Below are 26,902 nucleotides of genomic sequence, written 5' to 3'. Positions count from 1 at the left end.
TTACAACAAACGCCTTCTTGATCGTATGTGGGTGGAGGGTGGAACGAACTTCGAGGAAACGTCGACACGGAAATCGAGGATCGGGACACGTTTATCGAGGAATTATAGCACGCTTATCGAGGTGGATCGAATATGTGTTTTTAGTATTATAGAGAGATGTTCTAGAGAGAGAGAACTGATTTGTGAGGTGTGGAAAATGAAATCCCGGAGGTTGCTATTTATAGACAAAAATTTGGATCCCATAGCGGTAAGCGATGGGCTCCTAGGCACCCGTCGCGTATCGTGATATAGCCCACGTGTTGACACGTGGTGGACATCATGCCACGTGTGGCCACGTGTCGGGACACGTGGCGACCGGTGTGCCACGTGTGGACACGTGGCGTGCCACGCGTCTCGCTGTCAGACACCCCATCGCGGTACGCGATGGGTCTCTCTTCTGATCTATCGTGCTACGCGAATGGTCAGAAAAACAAAATTTTCAAATTTAACCCTCGAGTTTGGATTTTGGCAATTTTAGTCCCTATACTTTGGAAAGTTGAAAATTTAAACTCGAAATTTTCACGATGTTACACAATCCTACCAAATTCCAAACTCGAAGGACTAAAATGTAAATTCTATTTTTCCTGACCCATCGCGCTACGAGATGGATCAGAAGAGACTCCCATCGCGTACCGCGATGGGATGTCTGCATGTTGCAACACGTATGCCACGTAGCACACGGTGGCACCATCTGCCGCCACGTGTCACAGCGTGGCAACACGTTCGCCACGTGGCACGATGCATGCCACGTGTTGACACGTGGTAAGGCCATGCAGTGACTCGGCAAGCCTACGTCGCGGTACGCGACGGGCTTGCCAAGTAACCCATCGCGTACCGCGATGGGGACCAAAATCAAGCCTATAAATAGCGGCCACGGGATTTCATTCCATCATATCAAATCTCACACTACTCTCTCTCTCTCTAACTTCTCTCTAAAACCCCGAGAACCCGACTCTCGGTCCATCTCGATAACCGTGTCCCGATTCGTCGATAGGCGTGCTATACCTCGATATTCGTGCCACTCCCCGACAACATTATAAACAAGAAGGAGGTGCTGTCTTGGCATCCCGACGATCATCTCGAAGAGCGTGCCGAGAAGTGTTGGTGTTCGATTCGTGTGTTCAAGCAAAGGGTTAATCAATCGAGCGTTGATAAAGAAATAGAGTCGAAGTGCTGCCCGAGTGAATAGGGTTTATTGAGCCGACAAAGGTAGGCATAATGCCTGAATAAAATAATAATAAAATATTATAAGGGCTTAATACCCCAAGTCAAAGTTATTCTCGATAAACAAAGAAATATATAACAAAGAAAATAAAGAAAAAGAAAAATAAAATATATATGTGAGTATATATATGTATATGATTATTCTTTGTTATAAAATATATTATTTAAAGTATAATGGGTATACTTAAATAATAATGAAAGGAATACGTTTCTTAAAGGAGAAGAAACGCAGGGTTTTTATAAATAAACTAAAGGTTTATAAAGACTACTTTTTAACTAAAGGTTTTAAAGTAAAAAGAGATAATGAACTAAAGGTTCATCGAGATAAATAAGACTAAAGGTCTTACGCCGGACCGTGTATCCGACTAACAAAAGTTATACTCGTACTATAGGTGCGAGATAGCAAGAGAAAGACTCACGGACGGTGTTGGAAGCCGATCCCATTGAAAAGGTGAATATGCTCCACTTTTATAAACTTGTTTTCAAACAATCAAACGTGTTATGGGTAAAACTTTACATGAGGCTACGTGTCTCTAAAAACATTGTAAAAGAGTATAAGCCTAGCCCTCAGGCTGTGGTATACGTTTTTCTGGATCCTTACATATGTGGAACGCGGTGGGCACATCGCACCACGCTTGGTCACGACCTCCAGCCACGATGGGCCGGACCTAAGTTACGTCCGAGTGAGACTGACCATGTGTATATTTATGATACCTAAGTTATGTCGAAACGCTGCGGTGTTTTGCTGAGGTGACCTAGTGTAGAGACTCGAGTTTATGATGATTGTTTAACTTGATTATTCCTAAGCCAAGATGGGCCGAGGCTTACGTGGTCTCGAGGGGTGATTAAGTAAAGAAAATATTTTTGCGTCAGCATATTTACCAGCATTCGTTGCTGACGTATTTTATAACATTTTGCAGGTAACCAAGAATAGAGCTTAACGGACGAAGGGCTCAAGAATCCGATGGCTCGGATAATTTTGTTTGAATATTAAAATATGGTGTTTTTGTAAAACATATAAACAAGTAAATATTAAACGAGACTCTCGTCTCGTCTTTTTTTAATGTAAATATTTATAATATCGATCCTCGTGTTTTATAAGACTTCCACATTAACCCGCTACTCTAATTTATTTACAAACATGGTACCAACTGTCGATCACACTCCTAGGCCTAAGATGGGGGTGTGACATTTTGCATTATTTTCCAAACCATAAGGACGAAAATGACACTTTACTCGTTTTTTTTTGAAAACCTATATAGAACTCTAGGGGTTTTTGTTCGGTTGTAGAAATAAAATGATTAATAATAACAAAATAATTAAGCACAGTGATCGTTTTGTTAGCTTAAGACCGATACATATAATTCCCGACTACTCTTATTCTTCTTAAATTCTTATTCAAACACATGTTGTATTTTTTTTAGAATGATTACTTTCTTGTATTTAGGTTGCTGCACTCTACAAATTTGGAGAGCCTCGATGCCTCACTTTGGTCAGACTATGTTGTCTTAACCGGGTCCACGCTAGCTTCAGAGTTTGGCTTGGATGTTCCCCTGGGAAATCATATCGCCGGCCGCCACTTAACTGTCGTTGTGTCACGACAAGAGCAGAACTCTCTGGCGTAACACACGGTGGGACGAAAACCGAGATGGGCTCAGGGTTCGAACTGACAACCTTTGTATAAAGTCTAGCTCAAATCCTCCATTGCCAATATCAACCCAAAAGTGACACAGTGAGATTCGAACTTGGGTCTTCATTGGAGAACCCAATCATCCTACCACTAGACCACAAATGCAACTTCTTATATTTTTGGCTTTATTAGATATAACACAGATGGAATCAATATTTTTATTAATAGAAACACCGATACATTTTGATCCAAGAACTACAATTCATTATAAATAAATCAAGTATCAAGTAACCTAAAACGATTAGGAATATCTTCTACATAAGTGCACAAAGAACAAAGCCAAAACTACCGATTTCCAAATCGTCGATGATGGAATCCCATATTTTCCGTTCCCAAACAACCCCTTCAAGAACTCCCAAAAGCATATTAACAACCAAACACTACAAAACACCTCTCCTAACCCCAATCCCATTATCTCCATCCAAATCTCATTATAGTCTACCTTCGATAATTTTAACACACAACTGACCAACACGGTCATGTTGACCAATATAATGACAACACTTGGCACAATCACAGGTGACTTATCATACGTAAACCTGCCATCATTTTCATCATCATTAGCACCAATACCATCACCGTAATTTGACTTGTGTTCCTTTTGTGTTACTTCAAAGACAATTTTTGATAAACCCATGATCTTTAGCATTATAGTTAAAAACCCAAAAAACCATGTTGTCAAAGAAGTCACTCTCGCCATTTTTTGATAATTCCACCACATACGTAGTGATACACCTATACGTTTACACTCCCACAAAGTATAAGCATTGTAAATGACGAAAATACCCACATAGATAATGAAAGCCCATTCATTGAATGTTGGCAAGAAATGTGAGCCTGTGATGATACAATATGCAGGAAGTGATGCATAACATATCTCAGGGATGGATCGGATTCCCCATAAACATACCCATAAGTAACCAAGAGCTTGTCGAAACCAAAGCTTTCCTTTTATAGTAAGAAGTAACGCGTTTTTATCGGTGAATAAGATCTCAAGAAGCCCCATGGCCCACCTTTTTTGTTGTGTCAACGAACTCGGATATGTTAATGGTGCACAACCAAGAAAAGGAAGTGGTTCTGGTAAACAAAGAACGGATCTCCATCCTCTACCATGAATACCAATTCCCGTGAGCATATCTTCTGCTGTAGATCCATAAAGCCAACCAACCTGAAAAGAAATTTATGTAACTGCTTCCGTAGTATCACAATTGGAATATTTTACTATCTTTAAAGCCCTTCTCTTGCCTTTTAAAGGAGGACAACATGTTGACGCCTTGTATAAACAATATATATATATATACATATATACTTAGCGGTTTCAATGAAAAAAATACAAGTGTTTGTAAGACCATGTAAAATGCCCCGCCCAACCCGACCAGGATCCGGACTGGTTCAACATGACCAGTTGGACTTAAATAATATCCATTTACCTTTTTGCCCCAATGTGTACCATACTCGTAGTTACTGCCCGCAACATCGATTGCTGCATCAATAAAATTAGACGGGCTCTTTCGATATTCAACTTTTACATCTGTTCCTGATAATATCTCAGCAGTTGATTCTATCAATTCGAATGACTTCCCAAAGACTTTATGTAGATCTTCATTTCTTATATTTTCTGTTTAACAAAAGAAAAATAAAATATTAAGAGATAACGTGAATACGAAATCCCACTTAATAAAAGAAGAAAATTAACAAGTTTTAGTTAGCTTACCAGATGTTATCTTATCATTTGTAGATAGACCATAAATAACCTTTCGTCTATGAAAACAATTTGATCCCATATAAAATGTCCCTTGAATTCCTGCTACTCCATTTATAATATACTGGTACACGTGTAACAAAAAGATTAGAGCTAATTAGGGGGTGTTTGGATGTGTATTTAATCATCAGAAACAAATAAGAAGTGATGGTTAAAGACATTATTTACATGTGTACAACTCTCAAGAATTAGTTTTCTTGGAGCTTATACGAAATTGATGGTCCGAATGAACTAATTACTTGAAATTCAAGTAAGATCCATGTGAGATCTCTTTAGACTAGAACTGGAAAAACAGAATATATAGAACAAAAGCTTATTAAAGTTAAAAATACGCACATAAAAATTAGCGAGCTGAGTTCCAAACGGATCGTCCTTCAATCCATCATGAAAAGCTTGAGGGAATTGAACAAAACCAAAATCTTTATCATTCTTGTAGTGGAGTACCACACACATTGCATGAAGAAAAACTTGTGGATTGTTTGCATACATATCACAATCTACATTCAGCATCAAGGGTGCATTCGTCATTACACTCGACACTCTAGCCTGCTCACCAGTTAAAAAAAATAGATAGACATATCAAGATGTATATTAATAATATCTTGTTTGCTCGTTAAACACTTTTTATTATTAATACATGACTTATATATATGTTCTGGAACGGGTTTTTATGTAAATAAAAATAAATTAAGGTGTACTGACCAAAACATTCATAGCTCCAGCTTTGTAATGATGAGGATGTTTGGGGTTTTTCTCTCTTGAGATGTATATTACATGTGGTAGTTCGTCGGTGTTCTCGGATATAACCTACAACAATTAACAACTCTAGTAAAATGGAAAAAGAAATAATAAAATCAATCCTTTAATAAAAATCCTTGGCTGAACAATTTAAGCCAGGGTGTGTTTACCAAACACTGAAAATTTCGAGTGAATTTGAATTCGTCAAAGACATTTGGAAAAAAGAAATTAACCCTTTAGTTATTAAAATTATCCACATGCATCAATAAGAATTAATGTTGTAGTATAATCTTGAAGGTGAAAAAACCATGAATTTAACTGCTAAGTTGTAGTATAATCTTAATCGTAATAGTAGGTCAAATTTAAATTGCTAGCAAAGCAAGGTATTTTCAATCTTTTAGGGATTGATGATGGTATTATTATTTTTATTCTTTCTTCCATTTAGCTATACAAACATACAACACCGGACTTCTCATACTAACTAATATTATTGTCTTTGCCGCTGGAGTTCACAAGTTCGGTTGCTTTTTCTCAGATGTAAACTTCCCATCCTAAAAGTAATCATCGTCTTCAACAAGCTTAGCGTATAATCCTTAACGAATATTCGCCGTTTGCCTGCCACTTTATTGTAATCGCTTTGTAATAGCCGAATGTTAACTACCTACCTTTTTGTAACTTATCTTTGACTAAGACATGTCACGGTATTGATTGTCGTTACGAATCAACCAAAACCAGCATTATCACATCAAAGTTTTCATTTTAATGTGAACCACCAAAAAGGTTGCAGGTGAGACTTTCCTGACATTTTTGTCTAATTATCAAAACACATGGATGACATCAAAATTTCAGATTTTTGCTTGCTATCAATAGGATCGGGTGTGTTGGTTTAATTTTGGATGCCCAATAGAAAAACAAAAAAAAACGTGCGTTTATTTAGATTTTTGTTTATAATCATTTTGATATTTTATATTTTGTCCCCTGGGTTACGGGTGTTTATTTAGATTTTTGTTTTTAATTGTTTTGATATTTTATATTATGTAATGATTTGTTTTATTTTTTTAGTGTACTTTTGGTTTGATTTAAACATGTGTATATTAAGTTGTTGTGTTCATTATATTATTTAACGTTTGGGCTCTTTCAATTGAAATGTGTTGGTTTTTTATATTTTTAATGAACGAGCATAAACGAAACGAACATGTTGATTTTTCTTAACGAACATATATGTCTTATGAAAAAGGGGCAGTTGATGCATGAGATAGAGAGGAGGTCGACAATGGTGAGACATGAACAGCAAAAAATATTGTTAGATTGTCAAAAGGTTTCACAAATAAATGATATGTCATAGCCCATTTAAGGACCATCCGGGTTTGGTGAAACTCATGCCTGCAAATTTGGGCTCAACGCGTGAGAAACCTCAAATAACAAATCAAACAATTGGTGGCTTGAGAGTGGGTGAGGAGCAACAAGAGAGTCAGGTCCGTCTCCGAGGATTTAAATACCTCGATCGAGCCGAAACAAAAAGCCCCTAGCTAGGCCTTAACGAATAACGAAATATATAAACTAATTATAAACCGACGATTAACGTATAACAATAAGCATAACAAAAATATAATATGAATGTAATACCCAAATTTCCGAAACCCTAAAATTCAATACTTAAACGAGTTATTAATACAAAATTTATTAAGATTAATATAGTTATTTTAATATATACGCAATTTTTTTAAAATTGTTTAAAGGATTTTAAATGATATGTTAAAATAAAAGTTAAGGGTGAAATATAACTAGAACAAAACTAAAAGGGGTGGGTATGTAACTAATATTTTTAACTATGAATAAAGAGCATAAATTATTTTTGCCGTTACTTGAAACTTGATTTTGGTTTCATCTTCTCCACCAAGACTTTCCAGCAAAGTTATCTGGTGAACCTATTTTTCCGGTGATTTTTAAACATCAAAATTAACGGCCGATTCGACTAATTGACGAAGTCATTTGACTCAAGATCTTTTATATATCAAACATATATATGTATAAAAAAAGTCCCCCCCCCCCACCCCACCAAACTTACATGCTCCACCCAGGGGTGCGACTCGCGCACCCCTTAGGCCGGCCCTGCAGAGAGTGACACATAGAATTTTTTAGTAGGTATTTATATAAATAGATAGATAGATATATAAATAGGCTTAAGTTAATTATACTTAAAAAAAGCATGTTCACTTATTGTTTTAATATATATATATATAAGTTTCTTCTTTTAAATATATAGCCACGCCGACAAAGGGCCCTAGACTGCGGTTGAGCCTTGTATCACCTCCTGACGGCACCAGAGGTGGACCTAGTGCCAAAGGAAGGGGGCAACCGCCCCGCTTGATTTTTTTACTTTTAGTGTTACATACATGTGAAAATCCTGAGCGTCCCCTGTAAAATTTGCAATCGCCCTCTTTAAGCTTTTGAAATCGTTAGAGAAGAAAGAAAACAATTGCTATCTGAACAGAAAAAAAAATCCGGTAAAATAGTGGTGGCTTATGACGCTGCAGTTGGTTCAATGGTTGAAATAAAAATCAAGAGATAACGAGAAAGAAGGTCTAAAACAGGAGAATATGGTATATTGATGAGAAACAATAGGCGGTTGTTTTGTCAAATATGGGTCAGTCTATTGAAAAGTACTACTATATAATTTATTTATTTGTTTACTATAGTTACTACGAATACGTACTTCATCTATCATATTAAACATATATTGTATAGTAATATATTAAACATATATTGTATAGTAAATTTTAAAGTTTTCTGTGTTTCACTTTACTTATTGTTTATTGAATATCTTAGGTTTTTTTATTGAACTTTACGGTCTTATTATTATTTTTTTTTCATATTATTTGATTTGAAAATCTATTATTTCTATTATTATTTTAATCATAATAATAAAAACTTAAAAGTAATCTTATATTTTGCTTTGATTTTATCTTTATTTTATTTATTTGTACTTATCTAGCTATTTAATTTATTTTTAAAAGTTTAGTTTTTATCTATTTTGTATCGCTAAAGACATATTATTATACGGGCTGGTTAAAAGTTTATGATTTAACTATTGGTTATATATTTGTAATTATTTTAGATGTATTTTTGTTCATTCTATGAAGATTAGTTTAGTTATCTATTTTTTTAATATGACTAGACTTGAACCAAACCAGACTCAACCGAAAAAGTGATTATATAATGATAACGAAATGACCGTTAAAAATTTTCGTCCCCCATGAATAAATTTTCTGCGTCCACCACGGCTAATGGCCCTGGATATACTACCTTGATAATAGCTGGATGGTCTGACCGGCTAACATCACGGAAATCAGCAAACCCAGAATCAGGTTCACATGTGAATGGCGTCTGAGCGGCAACCTCAATCTTCTTGTAAAGATCACCATATTCATTCTGTATTCATACACACGCAGACAAAAGAGCACGCACAGTTAAGCTAGATTATGTACAGTCCAAATCAAAGAAATTTTGTTACGTACCTTCATCTTTTTCCATTCATGTTGGAACTCCAAAGATTCATCTTCTAAAGGGGTGGAATCGGGAGTGAAGTACCGAAACGGGGCTCTAACTTGGATATTATACTTTTTGCAAAAAGGCACCCAAAGTTTTGCAAATTTTGTGGTCTCAACAAGCGAATAAAACGTAAGCGGTGAGCACCCGTCATCAGAAAGATAAAGAGCTAACTTGTTTGCCGGGTAATCCACCGCCAACAAGGATAATACAGTGTTCATTGTTATGATACATGGTTCTAGGATGGGATCCGCAGTGGTGACAAAGATGTCTACTGCTGGAAATTCAGATTCGTTTACCCTGAAACGCGTTTAGCCACATAAACACGAGAGAAAGATAAGAAACATTTAATTTAAATAAACCGTAACTATAATTGTTTTTATTTTTTAAGCTATTAAACACTCGATAATAAAATAAACGTTTAAAAATACTAAAACCTAAGAACCGCAAGGACTAAAAAATTTGGGATATGTTTTACCTTTCTAAGAGTCGAGCAGGATATGTTTTAGTGTTGCATGGAGTCCATTTGATGGAGACACAAAGAATCCATATGAAAGTGAAGCACGACTCGCATAGAAAAGCGAGCAACCATGGGACAGAGTTATCTTGGTCTTTGAAAGAAACGACCCGGTAAACAAGCATGGAGATGAGCAGAGAAAGAATTACGAGCTCTATGGCCCGAGCCGTCTTGTTACTATGGTCTATCTTTTCTTGTAGAGGAAGACAGCTTGAGTCTTGAGTGTTTATAGCCATAGTACATCAAAGCTATAAACAAATATGTTTTAGATGAATCTATGTGTGTTCACGTCAATTTCTGTTGAAATGAGCTTTATATAGACAATCTCCAAGAGTCAAAAGGAAGTAGTAAAATGTGATTAAAATACCAAAGGACTTTCACGTAATGCAAGACGATCACATAAAATAGTTGTCATTATATTTATGGTTTAGAGTCATGATCAGTTTTTCACCAGAGTCACAACTTTTCTATCTTCGTATCATGTCTATCAAGTGGGGTATGCGTTATTTTGTCTGGTTACTAATCATTTTTTTTTCAAATGAATTCTTCTGTCATATTTTGGGTTGTTTAGTGTAAATATAAAATATACGACGGGTTTTATTTGATTTTATCCATATAAGCTTTTAAAGGTTATTTCAATATTCACGTTATTGAGTTTTATTGAAAGATGATTTTTTGTTCAGGTAATAAAATTATATGTGTTCCCGAGTCTCATTTAATGAGGGGAGGGGAAGGAAGGGGAATGATGACATGAAAGAAAGCTAGGGGAAAGAAAATATGTGATTTTATTTCGTGTTCCCGAGTTTAATGAAAAAAATGAAATAAATGAAAATTAAACATTTTAGGTGTTCCGTTTTATTGGCTATCGAAAACCATTGACACGAACCTAAATGTCACGGCTTCATGAGTTATGGAAAAAAAATTTTTGAAGCTTAAAAATTTTTGGACCAAATATGGTTTCTCTGTTGAGATGGACTTTTTTGAGAATTTTTTTCAAGAAATTCCTTCATAAAATTGTCATTATTGTATTTAAATAAAATAATTATTTATAAAGCCTTAGTAGGAATACTAAAAGAACATATGATTCATTTTCTAAAACACAAATATAGACAAATGAGACTCACCGCTAGAGAGGAAACTCTCACAATAGTTAAGAGGAAAAGAAACGAAAGATACATTTTCCTATTAAGCCATTTAAGTAAACTATTACATGGAGTTAGATATAAGGGTAATTTAAGAATTGATAGAAGTTATAACTAGACACAAATATTTTATCTTCTAAACTTTTCAATTTGGAAGGATGATAATATGCTCAAATTTTCTAGCATTTCCTCTCATTTCCCCTCCCCTCCCCTCCCCTCCTTTTTTTTAAAAAATCTCTGAAACATGACTTTTTCATATATTCCTCTATTTTCCTTTCTCTTCCTTAATTAAATGAGAGACTCAGGAACACGGTTTACTAAATTAATATAAGGCTTCTTACCCTTGGAGGTGAATACAAATGGAGTATCGATCTATCAACTCCAAGTCAAGATTTCAGGTTTCTTAACTAATTATGTTTTGTTCTTAGATCCTAATATGTTGGAACTTGGAAGTACTTGGGAATGAAGGCATGACGACTGGGGAATATCTTTCAGATATTATTATTATTCAAGCATTAGTAAAGGTATATTCATTGTCCTAAAACACGATGGAAAACTAAAAGGTTGGTTGGTTCCCATGGTTGTTTGTGACGTGCAATTAATGAACAAAGAAACATATGTATTAAGGTTGGTATGCACATGTAAACATATAATAAAAATTTCTTATCCTTTTCTCTTATTATAAGATTTTGGATCGATTTCGATATTTACTCGGTCTCTAGCTAGTTGATTTATACACTTGGAGTACGTTCAGGGGAGAGGTTATAACATTAATGATGATTTGGAGGTATTCATTTTTCATAAATATATATTTCCTCCGTCCCATTATAAGTGTCCACATTTCCTTATTTATTTGTCTCATTACAAGTGTTCATTTTCAAAATTTATTAACCAATTTTCAAGTTTACCCTTAAACACGCACAACTAACATTAATAAACAATGTTAATCGACCCACTTTTTAAGGGCATTATTGTCATTTGGTAAGAAAAAAAAGTAATCATTCAATCCATTTTAAACTTTGTGTTTTTCAAACCTGGACACTTATAATGGGACAGAGGGAGTAAGATTTTGGGTATTCCTACCATCTCGATCCATGTATTCTCATTTGGACGACGGCCAATCTAGCGACAAAGAGAGAGCGGAGAAAGTTGGGGAAATGATCGACCGATGGGTTATACCAGTTGTAGCAAGTTGTTCCGAGTGATGGTGATCATCTAATGTCTAATCGGGACAATATTATATTATAAAAAGGAAAATTGGATTTTAATAATCCCAATTTAACGCAGTTGGCCGATAATAATCTCAACTTTGAAAATAGCTGTCACTGGTCCCAACTTTCATACTATTTGTTTTCATTGGACCTCCGTTAAAAAAAATTTAATGACGTTAAGTTTTTTCCAAATTTCAAATGGATATTTTAGGGCTTTTGATCGGAATGAGAATACGAGTCGATTGATGTAAAACTTACCTCTAAAAGGTGGTCCAAACGACCAAAGGATGCTTCAATTCTGGTGTTTAAACTTCTAATTAACAAAAATCAAGTTGTTTGAAGCATCATTTCAAGTTAAGTTTTACAACAATCGATTCGCATTCTCATTCCGATCAAAAGCCCTAAAACATCAATTTGAAATTTGAGAAAAAGTTAACGTCGTTAAAAAAATTTTAACGGAGGTCCAATGAAAACAAATAGTGTGAAAGTTGGGACCAGTGACAGCTATTTTTAAAGTTGGAATTATTATTGGTCAACTGCATTAAGTTGGGATTATTAAAATCCAATTTTTCTTATAAAATTCAAAAATAATATCTTCTAGAAGTCTAGAAGCAATAACCCTCGTTACGAATCCTTTATGACCACACAATTAAATTAAAGGTGAAGAATGAAGATAAAGAGCCGTGGCCTACTTCTGATCATGCATGTTTGGACAAAAGCGGACCATCAAAATTGAAATTCAAATCACGCTAAAGTATATATATCTTATAAAAACCAAACTCAATTTTTTTTTTTTTTGAATGTTAATGCTTTCCTCCTACTATTTACAATATACCACCATTGTCAGGAATCGAACCCTGAACCTCTCACCCAAAGGCCAAAGCCTTTACCATCCCACCAAAGTGGAGATAAACTCAATCTTGCGATGTATGTAGACTGAAGAATAGTATATATAGTTAATTAACTGTTCCTTTTGTTTTAATTAATGGCCCAAACAAACACTTTGTAAAACAAAACAAAAATGCAGGTTAGACTGTTAGGGTCGAAGCGGCCGGGTGACATCCACTGATTGGGCAGCCACCCCCTCCCCCAATCGCACACCGCATCCATGCACCAATCAAAAGCATTCACTATTCATCAAAGTTTACTTATTATATAGTATGTAATTTGGCTTCATATAGACGGAACTCCAAGAATCTAGATTTTTATTTATAGCAACAATGTTACAGTTCGATAAAAAAAACACTAAATTATTCATCATAAATTATCATCTATTGAATCATCTAAAACTCTTGAGAAGATTTTCTACATAAGTGCACAAAGAATAAAGCCAAGACTACCGATTTCCAGATCGTCGATGATGGAATCCCATATTTCCCGTTTCTAAACAACCCTTTGAAGAACTCCCAAAAACATAGAAACAACTAAATACTACAAAACATTTCTCCTAACCCTAGTCCTAATACCTCCATCCAAAGTTCACTATAGTCCACCTTTAATAATCTTAACATGCCACTGACCAACGCAACTATGTTGATTAATAAAATGACAACACCTGGCACGATCACGGGTGACTTGTCATAAGTAAACCTACCATCATATTTTTCATCATTATCACCAATACAATTAACATCACCATTGGTCGATTTGTGTTCCTTTTGGGTCACTTCAAAGACGTTTTTTGATAAACCCATAAGCTTTAACATCAAAGTTAAAAACCCAAATAACCATGTTGTCAAAGCAGTCACTCTCCCCATTCTTTGTAAATTCCACCACATACTTAGTGACACGCCTAGACGTTGTTGGGTTTAATACGGGTGTAGCCCCGGCCCGTCTTGGGTTGGGCAGTTGAAGACTAGAAGGGTTGAATGGGTTGGCCACCCACTCAACTTTAGTGGCCCGTTTTATATTATTTCTTGTAACTTATGGAGAAAGAAATAAACCCTAGTTAGCCTCCCTATATAAACAATGTTGTATCTTGTAATTTCTTGAGCACCTCAATAAAAGAAGAGACCCTGTTCGTTGCCCGTGGACGTAGGTTACACATCGTGACCGAACCACGTAAATCTCGTGTCATATTTACTGCTTTATTATATTATTGTTTGTGATAACCTACTGCCGCCGTTAACATTATTATATTGCATTTGTGATTGGTTTTTTATTTTGTACGTGAGATTGAGAGCATGCACCATCATCATTAATAATTGATATTATAAATCAATTGTCTTTCTTGAATTAAAAGTCAAAGCCAACAATCAATTTGAGAACATCGATCAGAAGGAAGCCGCTGTGTTCAGTTCGGATCAAGGGCAATTTACTTATCCAGGTTCTAATTTATATTCTGTTTTAGTTTGGTTGTTTGGGTTAATTAATTCGAGTTCAGTATACTTCTCGTTTGTTTCCGCTGCACGTTTTTATTTCGTTTTAGAAATCAATTAGAAATACCGTTAAGTTCTTAAGGCCCGAGCCGTTGTATTGTATTGATTTCTGTTACCCTATCCGATCCTTTCGGGTCAGCCGCGTACACGTAATACCTAACAAGTGGTATCAGAGCCAGTGTTGGCTCTCACTCTTTGATCTCCGGTATTATGGCTGATGAGGGTAAAACGAAAATCGAGAAGTTCGATGGACAAAACTTTGGATGGTAGAAGATGCAAATCACGGATTTGCTAATACAGAAAGATCTAGATGTGGCTTTGGAGGAACCGCCAGAAAATATTACAGATGAGTGGAAAGCTATTGACAAGAAGGCGAAGTCAACAATTAGGCTTTCCTTGTCTATGAACGTGGCGTACAACATCTTAGACGAAACCACAGCGCGTGGAATCATGGAGGCGTTGTCAAACATGTATGAGAAGCCATCATCTGCAAATAAGGTGTTCCTAATCCGGGAGTTGGTAAACACACGCATGAAAGAGGGAGGTTCTGTTACCGAACACATATACACCTTCAATTCTCACCTGAGACGTTTATCATCTGTGAAGTTCAAGATTGATGATGAATTGCAAGCTTGCCTACTTTTGTCTTCATTACCTGACAGCTGGTCAGGAACAATCACTGCAGTCACCAGTTCAGTTGGTTCGGATGCCTTGACTTTCAACAAAGTTCGTGACCTGATTTTGAATGAAGATTCTAGAAGGAGAAATAATGGAGAATCATCAAGCACTTTGCTAAGTGCTGAAGGTAGAGGGAGAAGCAAGAACAGAGGAGGCAACAGGGGTAGATCAAAATCTAGGAAAAGAAGCAAGTCTAGACCAAGAAAAGATATTACCTGCTGGAATTGCCAGGAGAATGGGCATTTCAGAAGTCAATGTACCAACCCTCCAGCACCTCAACAGAAAAAGGAAGTAAAATCTACTTCGGAAGTAAATGCTGCTACAAATGAAGTTTCAGATGATGAAGCCCTAGTCTGTTGTGTTGAGAACACAGTTGAGTCTTGGATCATGGACTCTGGTGCGTCTTTCCATGCCACGTTTAGCACAAAGAGCCTAATGAATGTTAGAACAGGAAACTTTGGTAAAGTCCGTTTGGCGAATAATGAGGCTCTAGATATTACCGGGATGGGGGATATCGACTTGAAGACTTCTTTAGGAACTACATGGACTCTGAAAGATGTCAGAATAATTCCTGGGTTAAGGAAGATGCTGATTTCTATTGGGCAGCTTGATGTTGAAGGTTATAGTGTTACTTTCGGAGGAGGGCAATGGAAGGTCATAAAATGTAACTTGGTAATTGCTCGTGGGAAGAAAAAGGGTACGTTGTACATGGAAAAAATCTCAGCAGGAGAGGTGAATTCAGTGGCTAGTGGACCGAGTCCATCATGTTTGTGGCATCAACAACTCGGCCACATGAGTGAGAAAGGTTTGAAGATACTGGCAGAGAAAGGAAAATTCCCTGATTTGAAAAAGGTGGAACTTGATACAGGGTTCTGTGAACCTTGTGTGCTTGGCAGAAGAAACGGGTCACCTTCATAAAATCAGGAAAAACACTTAAAGCAAAGAAACTTGAGCTCGTTCATACTGATGTGTATGGACCAACACCAGTATCATCATTAGGAGGCTCAAACTACTACGTTACTTTCATTGATGACGCTACACGAAAGCTATGGGTCTATTTTCTCAAAAACAAGTTCGAGGTATTTGAGATTTTTAAGAAATGGAGGGCAGCCGTGGAGATGGAAACGAATCTGAAAGTGAAGTGTTTAAAGTCTGACAATGGTGGGGAGTACATCAGCAAGGACTTCGTTAATTACTGTGCTGAGAGGGGTATAAAGATGATTAATACCGTTCCCGGTACGCCACAGCAGAATGGAGTAGCCGAAAGAATTAATAGGACACTGAATGAAAGAGCTAGTGCAATGAGGTTAAATGCAGGGCTTCCAAAGACCTTCTGGGCAGATGCAGTCAACACTGCTGCATATCTTATAAATAGAGGACCGTCAGTTCCTCTTGGATTCAGACTTCCAGAGGAAGTATGGAGTGGAAAAGAGGTTAAATTCAAACATCTTAAAGTGTTCGGTTGTGATGCTTACATTGGGATAAAAGATACTGAGAGGGACAAGCTTGACCCTAAGGCAAAGAAGTGTACTTTTATAAGCTATGGAGACGCAAAGATGGGCTATAGGCTTTGGGATCCAGAGGCCAGAAAGGTATGTCGGGCTCGTGATCCGGTTTTTAATGAAGCAAGACTTTACAAAGATAGAAAGTCATTCACACAAGAAGTTGATAAAGAACATGTAGAGTTTGAAGATTCAAGTGAGAAGGTTGATAGTCAGAGCTCAGAAACATCAGAAGAGGTTTTGGAAGAAAATGCAGATGAATTTGAGGATTTCTCTGACAGTGGGAGTTCATAGCCTAATACTGAACAGTCTCCACTAGAACAAGAAATGATTACACCTCAGCTAGAGGTTAGGAGGTCTTCCAGAACCATTAGACCTCCTAAGAGATATTCTCCTTCTGTTAATTACCTTCTATTGACAGAGAATGGTGAACCACAGTGTTACTCTGAAGTAATGAGCTTGAAAGACTCGTCTCAGTGGGAGAAAGCGATGAGAGAAGAGATGGATTCACTTAACAAGAACGAGACTTGGGTTCTTACAAAGCTTCCGGCCGGGATGAAAGCTCTTCAGAACCGATGGGTATTCAGGATCAAGGATGAAAGTGATGATACAAAGAGATACAAAGCACGATTGGTAGTGAAAGGGTTCCAACAAAAGCATGGGGTTGATTATAATGAGATATTTTCCCCTGTGGTAAAAATGACTACAATCAGACTGGTGCTTAGTATTGTGGCTGCAGAAAACTTACATCTGGAGCAGTTGGATGTGAAGACAGCTTTTCTGCATGGTGACCTTGAGGAGGATATCTACATGGCACAGCCAGAGGGGTTTCAAACAGTTGGTAAAGAAAGCATGGTGTGCAAGTTAAAGAAGAGTCTTTATGGGTTGAAGCAGGCGCCCAGGCAGTGGTATATCAAGTTTGATGATTTTATGGGCAGGAATGGATACAAAAGATGTGAGATGGACCACTGTTGTTATCTCAAGAAATTCGCCAATTCTTATATCATTCTACTGTTGTATGTAGATGATATGTTGATTGCCGGTTCAGACATGTCAGAGATTAATAAGTTGAAGCGACAGATGTCTGAAGAATTTGAAATGAAAGATTTAGGTCCAGCCAAGCAAATTCTTGGCATGAGCATCACCAGAAACAAGAAGGACAGTTCTCTAACTTTATCTCAGGAGAAATACATATGGAAGATTTTAGAGAAGTTTAACATGAGCGATGAGAAAACCGCTACTCGAAGTACACCTATGGGTAGTCATATTAAACTTTCTAAGGATCAGTCTCCTAGTACTGATGGAGAAAAGGCAGAGATGGCAAAGATTCCTTATGCATCTGCAGTGGGTAGTCTTATGTATACAATGGTATGCACGAGACCTAATATCGCTCACGCAGTGGGAGTTATTAGCAGGTTCATGTCAAATCCAGGGAAAGCACATTGGGAAGCAGTGAAGTGGCTGCTTAGGTACCTAAAGGGAACTTCAAAGATGGCGTTATGCTTTAAAGGCAAGAATGCAATTCTTAAAGGGTTTTCAGATGCTGACTTGGGCGGATGTAAGGAGACTTATAAGAGTACTACGGGATATGTGTTCACTATGGGGGATACTGCAATCTGTTGGAAGTCTAGACTGCAAAAGAGTGTGGCACTCTCAACCACAGAAGCTGAGTATATGGCAGCTGCTGAAGCGAGTAAAGAGCTTGTTTGGTTGAGGACTTTCTTAGAGGAGTTAGGCAGGGAACAAACAGATTATCCATTGTGCTGCGATAATGAAAGTGCTGTGAAATTAGCCAAGAATCCTGTGTATCATGATAAAAAAAAGCACATTCATATGCGTTATCATTACATTCGGGGTTTAGTCAGTGACGGGACTATTCGGTTGAACAACATTAGGGGAGACAGGAATCCGGCGAATATGTTTACCAAGGTTGTGACCTTGGACAAACTGAAGCTATGTGTAGCTTCAGTTGGTCTCCAGGAATAGTGTTGAGGATGTGGCGACGAACAGGTAGAAGACATGGTTTATATTGAAGACAAAAGATTATAGGTACGGGTGTGTTTACATGTGGAGCAAGTGAAGACGTTCCGAGGCTCCAAGTGGGAGATTGTTGTGTTTAATACGGGTGTAGCCCCGGCCCGTCTTGGGTTGGGCAGTTGAAGACTAGAAGGGTTGAATGGGTTGGCCACCCACTCAACTTTAGTGGCCCGTTTTATATTATTTCTTGTAACTTATGGAGAAAGAAATAAACCCTAGTTAGCCTCCCTATATAAACAATGTTGTATCTTGTAATTTCTTGAGCACCTCAATAAAAGAAGAGACCATGTTCGTTGCCCGTGGACGTAGGTTACACATCGTGACCGAACCACGTAAATCTCGTGTCATATTTACTGCTTTATTATATTATTGTTTGTGATAACCTACTGCCGCCGTTAACATTATTATATTGCATTTGTGATTGGTTTTTTATTTTGTACGTGAGATTGAGAGCATGCACCATCATCATTAATAATTGATATTATAAATCAATTGTCTTTCTTGAATTAAAAGTCAAAGCCAACAATCAATTTGAGAACATCGATCAGAAGGAAGCTGCTGTGTTCAGTTCGGATCAAGGGCAATTTACTTATCCAGGTTCTGATTTATATTCTGTTTTAGTTTGGTTGTTTGGGTTAATTAATTCGAGTTCAGTATACTTCTCGTTTGTTTCCGCTGCACGTTTTTATTTCGTTTTAGAAATCAATTAGAAATACCGTTAAGTTCTTAAGGCCCGAGCCGTTGTATTGTATTGATTTCTGTTACCCTATCCGATCCTTTCGGGTCAGCCGCGTACACGTAATACCTAACAGACGTTTACACTCCCACAAAATATAAACATAGTATATGACGAAAATACCCACAGGGATAATAAAAGCCCGTTCGTTGACTTTGGGCAAGAAATGTGAGTCCGTGATCAAACAGTATGCAGGAAGAGATGCGTAACATATCTCCGGAATGGATCGGACTCCCCATATACATACCCATAAGTAAGCAAGGGCTTGTCGGAACCAAAGGTTTTCTTTTATAGTAAGAAGTATCGGGTTTTTATTGGAGAAAAAGACCTCAAGAAGCCCGATGGCCCATCTTTTTTGTTGGGTCAATGAACTCTGATATGTTGATGGTGCACAACCAAGAAAGGCAAGCGGCTCTGGTGAGCAAAAGACGGATTTCCATCCTCTAGCATGTATGTTTATTCCTGTGAGAAAATCTTCTGCTGCTGACCCGTAAAGCCAACCAACCTGAAAAATATATTTATAGGATAATTAAATAATATCACAGTTAGAATATTTCTTTTTTCATGTTTGTAAGTCTACCAGACTCGGCCCGACTGAACCTGATATTATATTTATTCACTAAAATTATTTTACCTTTTTCCCCAATGTGTACCATACTCGTAGTTGCTGCCTGCTGCATCGATTGCGGCCTGAATTAAACTAGAGGGACTCGTTCGATTTTCTGTTTTTGCCTGCGATTCTAATAATATCCGAGCAGCTGATTCTCTGAATTCAAATGACTTTCCAAAGACTTTATGTAGATCTTCATTTCTTATATTTTCTATTTAACAAAAAAAAATGTTGTGAATAGTTAACCATGAGCATACAACTCCATGAAATAAAAGAAGAAAACTAAACAAGTTTAAATGAGCATACCGGCTTTCAATTTATCATTTGGAGATAAACCATAGATAACCTTTCGTCTATGAAAACAATTTGTTCCTCCATATATCATCCCTTGAATAGATGACATTCCATTTAATGAATACTGATATAAATGTAACAAAAAGGTTAGAACTAATTAATTCTGATGGCTATTTAAGAATTTAGAAGGTGTTTGGGTGCGTGTTGTGAATGAGATTATTTATTTTCATGTGAGATATTTGTACTAGAATTTGAAAAACAGGATATTAAGAACAAAAGCTTAAAGAAGTTAAATATACTCACATAAAGATTAGCAAGCTGATTCCCAAACGGGTCGTCCTTCAATCCGTCATAAAAAGCTTGAGGGAATTGAAGAAAACCAAAATCTGGATCATTCTTGTAATGAAATACCACACACATGGCATGAAGAAAAACTTGGGGATTGTTTGCATACATATCACAATCTAAATTCAGCATCAGAGGTGTGTTTGTCATTACTCCCGACACTCTAGCCTGCTCACTTAAAAATTAAGATGCATATTAATAATATCTTCTTTGCGAGTCAGTTTTTTTTATAATTAATACACTCACATATTCTGGAAGAGATTTTAGTAAATAAAGATATAAATGTACTAACCAAAACATTCATAGCTCCAGCTTTGTAATGATGATGATGCTTGGTGTTTTTTTCTCTTGAGATGTATATTACATGTGGTAAGTCTGTGTTCTCTGATATAACCTACGGCAGTTCGCAATTTTTTTAAAAATAGAAAAAAAACAAAATTATCCTATAATATAATTCCTAGGTAGAACACTATGATCCACATCAATAGGAATTAAAATTGTCCCTGAAAAGACTATGATTTTATAAACGGCTAATTGGAGAACTGAAATTGTTTGTATAATGCCAATGATATGTCAAATGTAGAAAAAAATGATAGCAAAGCTAGCTGCTCTCAATATCTTTTAGTAACAGAGGGTTTTATTATTTTTGTTCTTTCTAACATTTAGCTTAACAACCATATAACACCAGGCTTCTCGTACTAACTAATAGTACTCTTATCTAAGCATGGTTAAGGGGTTGTTGTTTGGTAACCTCTTAAGGATTTCTTTAAAAGGCAATTACCTTAGAGCTTGGTAGAGAATTTTTTTTTTAGAAATGGGGTATATATGAGATTCCTAATCACTTGGGGGTTGGCTTTGTTTTTTAATCATAAATAGGGTAGTAGTTTTTAATAGTGGCGAATAAGAAATTTGGTATAGGTGTGTAAGAGAATGTAAGATGGTTGTCAGGTAAGAGAATCTTATTTGTATTTGATAGTGGCGAATAAGATTAATTTCTCTTGATAGTGGCGAGTAAGGTTAATTTCGTTTGATAGTGGCGAGTAAGAGTGAGGTCACGTGACCAGGTACCATTAGCACTTAGTACTGGCGAATAACCTTAATATCTCTTGATATTGGCGTGTAAGAGGCTAGGCTTTGCTTGTATTCTACAGGTTGTTTATATTTCTTATAACACTTTAAAATTTTATTTTTTAATATTGTTATACAAAAATATAAATATTAGAAGATAATGTTAAGTTCTTACAAACTAGCATTATCACATCAAAATTGGCAATTTTATTGTGAACCACCAAAAAGCTAGCAAGTGACATTTTTATGCTATTTTTGTCTCACTGGTGAGTTTTATTAAACATATGGATGACATCAAAAATTCAGGATTTTGCTATCAAATGGGATAAAGGTAATGCTTGGACATGGTACCTTGATGATAGTGGGGTGTTCCGACCGGCTAACGTCACAAAAAACAACAAAATCGGAATCACGATCACATCTGAATGGCCTTTGAGCTGCAACCTCTATCTTGTTGTATAGATCGGCGTATTCGTTCTGTAATCACATGCAGATAAAAGAGCATGTGAGTTTGTGCAGTGCTAATTAATCATAGAAAAATATTTAGTTTACCTTCATCTTTTTCCGTTGATATTGGAACTCCAAAGAATCATGTTCTACAGGGGTGGAGTTTCGAGTGAAGTACCGAAACGGGGCTCTAACTTGGATATTATACTTTTTTGCAAAAAGGTACCCAAAGTTTTGCAAACTTTATGGTCTCAACAAGCGAATAAAACGTAAGCGGTGAGCACCCGTCATCAGAAAGATAAAGAGCTAACTTGTTTGTCGGGTAATCCACGGCTAACAATGATAAAACAGTGTTCATTGTTATGATACATGGTTCTAGGATGGGATCCGCAGTGGTGACAAAGATATCTACTGCCGGAAACTCAGATTCGTTTACCCTTAAACATTTAGCAACATAAACATGAGAGAAAAATTAAGAAACGTTAAATATACAAGTAATTTTGTTTTTCACACAATAAAGCACTCAAGAACTAAAATATATCTTTAAACGTTGTAAAACCTATGAACCGTCAACATTATAAATTTTGAGATACGCTTTACCTTTTCAAGAGTCTATCAGGTACGTATTTATGGAGGATTGATTCCATTTGATACATATACATAGAATCCATATGAAAGTGAAGCATGACTCACATATAGTAGCGAGCAACCATAGGATATAGTGGGTTTGGTCATTGAAAGAAATGAACCGGTAAACAAGCAAGGAGACAAGAAGAGAAAGAATTATGAGCTCTATGGCCCTGGCTGTGTTGTTGTTATGGACTATTTTCTCTTGTAGAGGGAGACAAGTTGAGTCTTGAGTGTTTATAGCCATAATGCATCAAAGCAATAAAGGATGGTGTTTTAGAGTGTTTTTGGCGTGTCAAGTTGTGTTGAAATGATCTTTTATAGAGGATTTTCAAGAATCAAAAAGATATACCAAAATGTGACTAAAACACCTAAGGACTTCCAGTCTTCCACCGTACTATGACGATCGCAAAAAAAGTGTTGTTAGAGTGCCACAATAACAAATCTCTACCGATCGCCATGTCAACTACATATAAAATTCCAAGCTTATTAAAAAACACTCATTTTCTTCAACAACAACAAACCTGCACAAACTCCAATAAAAGTTAAAATATTATATATATCGTCCACCTTGATGGACCTCATAAGTCCGGACTATTAGAGTATATATTTGATTATAACTGTAATTGTATTTACCATATATATTTGTCCTTGTAGTTCCGCCTTATATATAGGGGATTATTATGTGAATGAAATCTTGAAAAATATTGATAGTATAAATTCTTTTATGGTATTATAGCCTTTTCTACCTGAACCCTAAATTAAAGCATCATCATTTTTCTTCCCATTTGCCACTGTTGATTCAAGGGGTTCGCTCCTTTTTGCCTTCGTATAATCAGTTTGAGGAAGAGATCGCAACGCACGTGGGTGGGCCTGAGGATCACAACCGCAGGACAATTTAGCTCCTTGTAAGAATGCCCTTAACTAGGCAAATTATTGGATCCCACCACCCCCACTGATGCTAATGCAAGGCCCATGCCCAATTTTACATAGCCCAACGTCTGGTCATGTCCCACCACCCGGTTTTGAGGCCTACAATGCTTTACAATAGCCAATGTGTCCATTTAATTTCTAATATTTCCAACTAAAAGTTTAAGTTTAGCCACTGATCAACCTTAATATTGATTGTGGATTTGTTGTGTCTTGTGTTGTAGATCTCACAATTTTGAATTACAAGGGTTGATATCGCGGTCGTAGTTATCCTTTTCTTATTTGCAGATAACTGAAGCAGATATGACGAGCGATTTCTAGTCAATCCACATATTGACCATAAAGTTTTTATTATTATTATTTCTGTCTTCATTGAGTGGTCTTTAATCACATACAAGATTTTGAAAGAATTGTGTATGGACATTTGTTCATTTGTATTTAAGCATTTGACAAACATACTATTAGTTGTATCAACATTAAAATATTTTATATATCGTTGAGCATTTAAGATGGCTGATGGCGATCTTTGTATCAATCGATCATCTTATTGTCTAAGAAACGAGCAATCATAGATTCTTTGATCTCGACATCTTTCGTTTTACACTTAATCCAATGCCTCCCATAATTCTTTGACAATCACTTCGTTGTACAACACATCAATAAGTATATTCAACACATACTTGAGACAAAATTGATTATAAGATGTATCGGGGTGGAACTAAGTGTTGGTGGGGTATAGACCCCCAATGAGATTCGTCTCACAGTAGAAAATCTTTGATTTCTTTTAGCAAGCCCCTTCTCAAATATTTAGGAAGCACCTTATATGGGAAGGAAACTGATAGAGGGTGAAGAAAATAAAAGAGACTTGAGTGTTTTTTTATTTTGTTTTACCGTGAAAGCTCTCAAGAAATAGATGGAGAAGATGACATTGCATTTGAAAAGTAAATTTATGTACGAAAACATGTGGTCATGAAACACATGGTCATTTAAAGATTAAATAAACTTTTTAAACAACCCCTTTTTATTCAATTAAAAGAACAAATTAGACTTTTATTGATTTGAGATTTAAACAACTTAGTTATTTAACCTTACATTAGATATAATCGTAATTCGTAAGTAAATTGCATTAAGAAGATAATATACTATGTTATTATTATAACTGGAATACTTGATTGTGTTCTTTATTTTCTAATTTTTTTGTTTAGAATTGTTTTTGTGGTTTACAAGTGTTTTCCTTTTTTTTTTTATTGATTGTAAGTGATTTTTATTTTTTTTTCCTTTTTGTGGTATATTGTTGTGATAATCAAAAATTTATACTCGTTTATGTTTGATAGGAAAATGTTGTAAATCCATCATATGATCATTAATTAGGTAATAAGTATAAAAACTTGGAATATCATTAAGTAAATAAATGATTGTTTATACCCAAACTCTAATAACTAGACTTATTTTGACTGGCCCATTAATTAGGTAATAAGTATAAAAACTTGAAATAATATTTTCTTTCATTGATAAAAACTTATGGATCTGTCACTGAAGATGTTGCTAGCCATCTATATCACTAGCTTCAAGCTTGAGCGTTGATCTCTTGTTCAATAAGTTTCTGAGATCATTCAGTCAAATACCTCAAAATATTAGCATCTTGAGACAAAAAAAACCTAGATAAGTAGATCATACTAAAAAACACTATGTTGAACGCAAGCTAGGAAGAGCATCATTCTAGAAGCCATATTTTCTTATTAACTCCAAAATAATCTCTCCACAACATGACAAAAGCATCGTATAGAAGTGTATAGAAGTAACAAATCTCACGATGAATCAGAATCACGGCTTTCTTTATGGCCACACAATTAAATTTAATTAAGGTGAAGATAAAAAAAATCATGGCCTACTTCTGGTCATGTTTGGTCGCGAGTTTGGACGAAAGCGAGGTACCGACGCTTTGACGGCCCATCAAAAGTCCAATCATGTCAAACACATGTATATACTATTACTATAGTAACTCTTATTTTGTTGTTAAAAAAAGTTATTTTATTTAAAATTTTAATTTATTAGTTTCTGGAAGAACTTATATAAACTAGTAACTTGGATTATTTTGTATAAAATTAAGTTCTTTGTGAACCTAACAAATATAATAAACTTGATATATATTTTAACTTGAACTTCAAACTTTATATTTTGATGTACATGGTTGGAAGTTAATCCTATTGGAGGGGTTAAAGTAAAAAGTTTACTTTATTTAAATAGTTTATTTGAGTTTGAATTAGAATTGATTTATTGTTTGTAAGGTTGTAGAAGAAGAATGGTTTAGATCTTTATATTGAGTTTTGGTTAACAATGTCACTTTGTTTTGATGGTTTTTTCGGGCCCACATGATAAACAAACATGTCAATAGAATGGTAATGAATCATTCTATTACCCCGTTCATTCTCATTCCTTCGCTTATTCCATTTCATAGCTCATTCCATTACCTCATAACAAACAGTTATGTTTTCAAATATTGTTAAACTATTCTATTGTTTTAATCGTTTTATAAGTTACTTAAATAAAACATGTATGAATCCTAGTTCTATTTAATGATTTTTTTAATTTAATATAAAAATGAACAATATAAACTTAGTTGTTAGGTGTTTTCATTTTTCATTTTTTTAAGGAAAATTAAACTACTTCGAACAACTTCTACTTCTAAATTGTGGTTTGAAGTGAATTCAAATGACAAAACTTAAATGACCATATAATTATCCGGTTTGAAACGGTTTTTAAACAAAATAGTGAACTGAAAACTAAATTTTTTATCAATTTAAAACTGAACAAAGAACTTAATATATAGTATGGTTCATTTTTAAATAATTTAAGTTTGGTTCTTTGGTTTAACCGGTTTGAAACCAAACAATGAGCACACCCCTAATAGGAGTGTGAAGTTATTACGCAAAATTGAAAACATGTTAAGAACATATACGGAAAGTATTGGGATGAATATACAAAAATTAAGTCTTGGTATAAAATTGGTCGTTAGTGGGCTGTGTGTGAGAAACAAAAGTTGAAAGAAATTGGGCTTATTAAAGGTTGGCTTAATTTAACTCACTATTTGGTGAATAAGCTCGGTTGGAATAAAAAGAAAATAACTAGGGCTGAATTATATTTTGATGTTTGGGCAGGCCCAAGGTAATCAATATTTGATTATCTGGGCTGAAAGATGGTTTCAAAGAAAATTTGTGGCATGGTGAAAGCAACAAGATTAAAAAGTAAGAATATGCCGTTTTTATTTTGACTCGGCTAAGGTATTTAAGTTTTCAGGGTTGACCTTGTATAGATCTATAGACGGATAATTGCTTTAAGCCTTTAACAATCTTTTATCTTTGTAATACATATGAATCA

The 26,902-nt window shown here is 35.7% G+C and overlaps 1 protein-coding gene and 1 pseudogene across 2 annotated transcripts in view; both read right to left on the bottom strand.

The window, feature by feature from the left end:
* The window catches only part of LOC143571612 (cellulose synthase-like protein H1), a 38,264-nt gene extending 28,383 nt beyond the window's left edge, over window positions 1-9,881 (bottom strand). The window contains exons 1-8 of the mRNA XM_077056991.1: window positions 9,481-9,881; window positions 8,972-9,302; window positions 8,760-8,885; window positions 5,418-5,522; window positions 5,052-5,261; window positions 4,668-4,779; window positions 4,384-4,571; window positions 2,877-4,121 (exon numbers count right to left, since the gene is read on the bottom strand). Of these exons, the coding sequence (XP_076913106.1) occupies window positions 3,195-4,121; window positions 4,384-4,571; window positions 4,668-4,779; window positions 5,052-5,261; window positions 5,418-5,522; window positions 8,760-8,885; window positions 8,972-9,302; window positions 9,481-9,755 (2,274 nt within the window). The 5' untranslated portion in view covers window positions 9,756-9,881 and the 3' untranslated portion in view covers window positions 2,877-3,194. The remainder of the gene's footprint in view (window positions 1-2,876; window positions 4,122-4,383; window positions 4,572-4,667; window positions 4,780-5,051; window positions 5,262-5,417; window positions 5,523-8,759; window positions 8,886-8,971; window positions 9,303-9,480) is intronic.
* A 3,211-nt stretch (window positions 9,882-13,092) lies between these two features.
* Window positions 13,093-22,915, bottom strand: LOC143571615 (cellulose synthase-like protein H1; annotated as a pseudogene). Its single transcript, XR_013142123.1, has 9 exons — window positions 22,568-22,915; window positions 22,073-22,404; window positions 21,872-21,997; window positions 20,745-20,846; window positions 20,411-20,620; window positions 20,120-20,231; window positions 19,839-20,024; window positions 19,273-19,710; window positions 13,093-13,664 (listed from the first exon to the last, which is right to left on the bottom strand). The product of XR_013142123.1 is annotated as a cellulose synthase-like protein H1 (transcript).
* Between the last annotated feature and the right edge of the window lie 3,987 nt (window positions 22,916-26,902).

The sequence above is a fragment of the Bidens hawaiensis genome, unplaced genomic scaffold (assembly GCF_021521415.1).
Source record: "Bidens hawaiensis isolate Kalapana, Puna unplaced genomic scaffold, B.hawaiensis_p1.1 tig00025445_1, whole genome shotgun sequence".
In the NCBI taxonomy this organism is placed as follows: domain Eukaryota; kingdom Viridiplantae; phylum Streptophyta; class Magnoliopsida; order Asterales; family Asteraceae; genus Bidens; species Bidens hawaiensis.
Note: the sequence above shows the minus strand (reverse complement) of the source record. Positions and strands in the feature narration are given on the sequence as shown.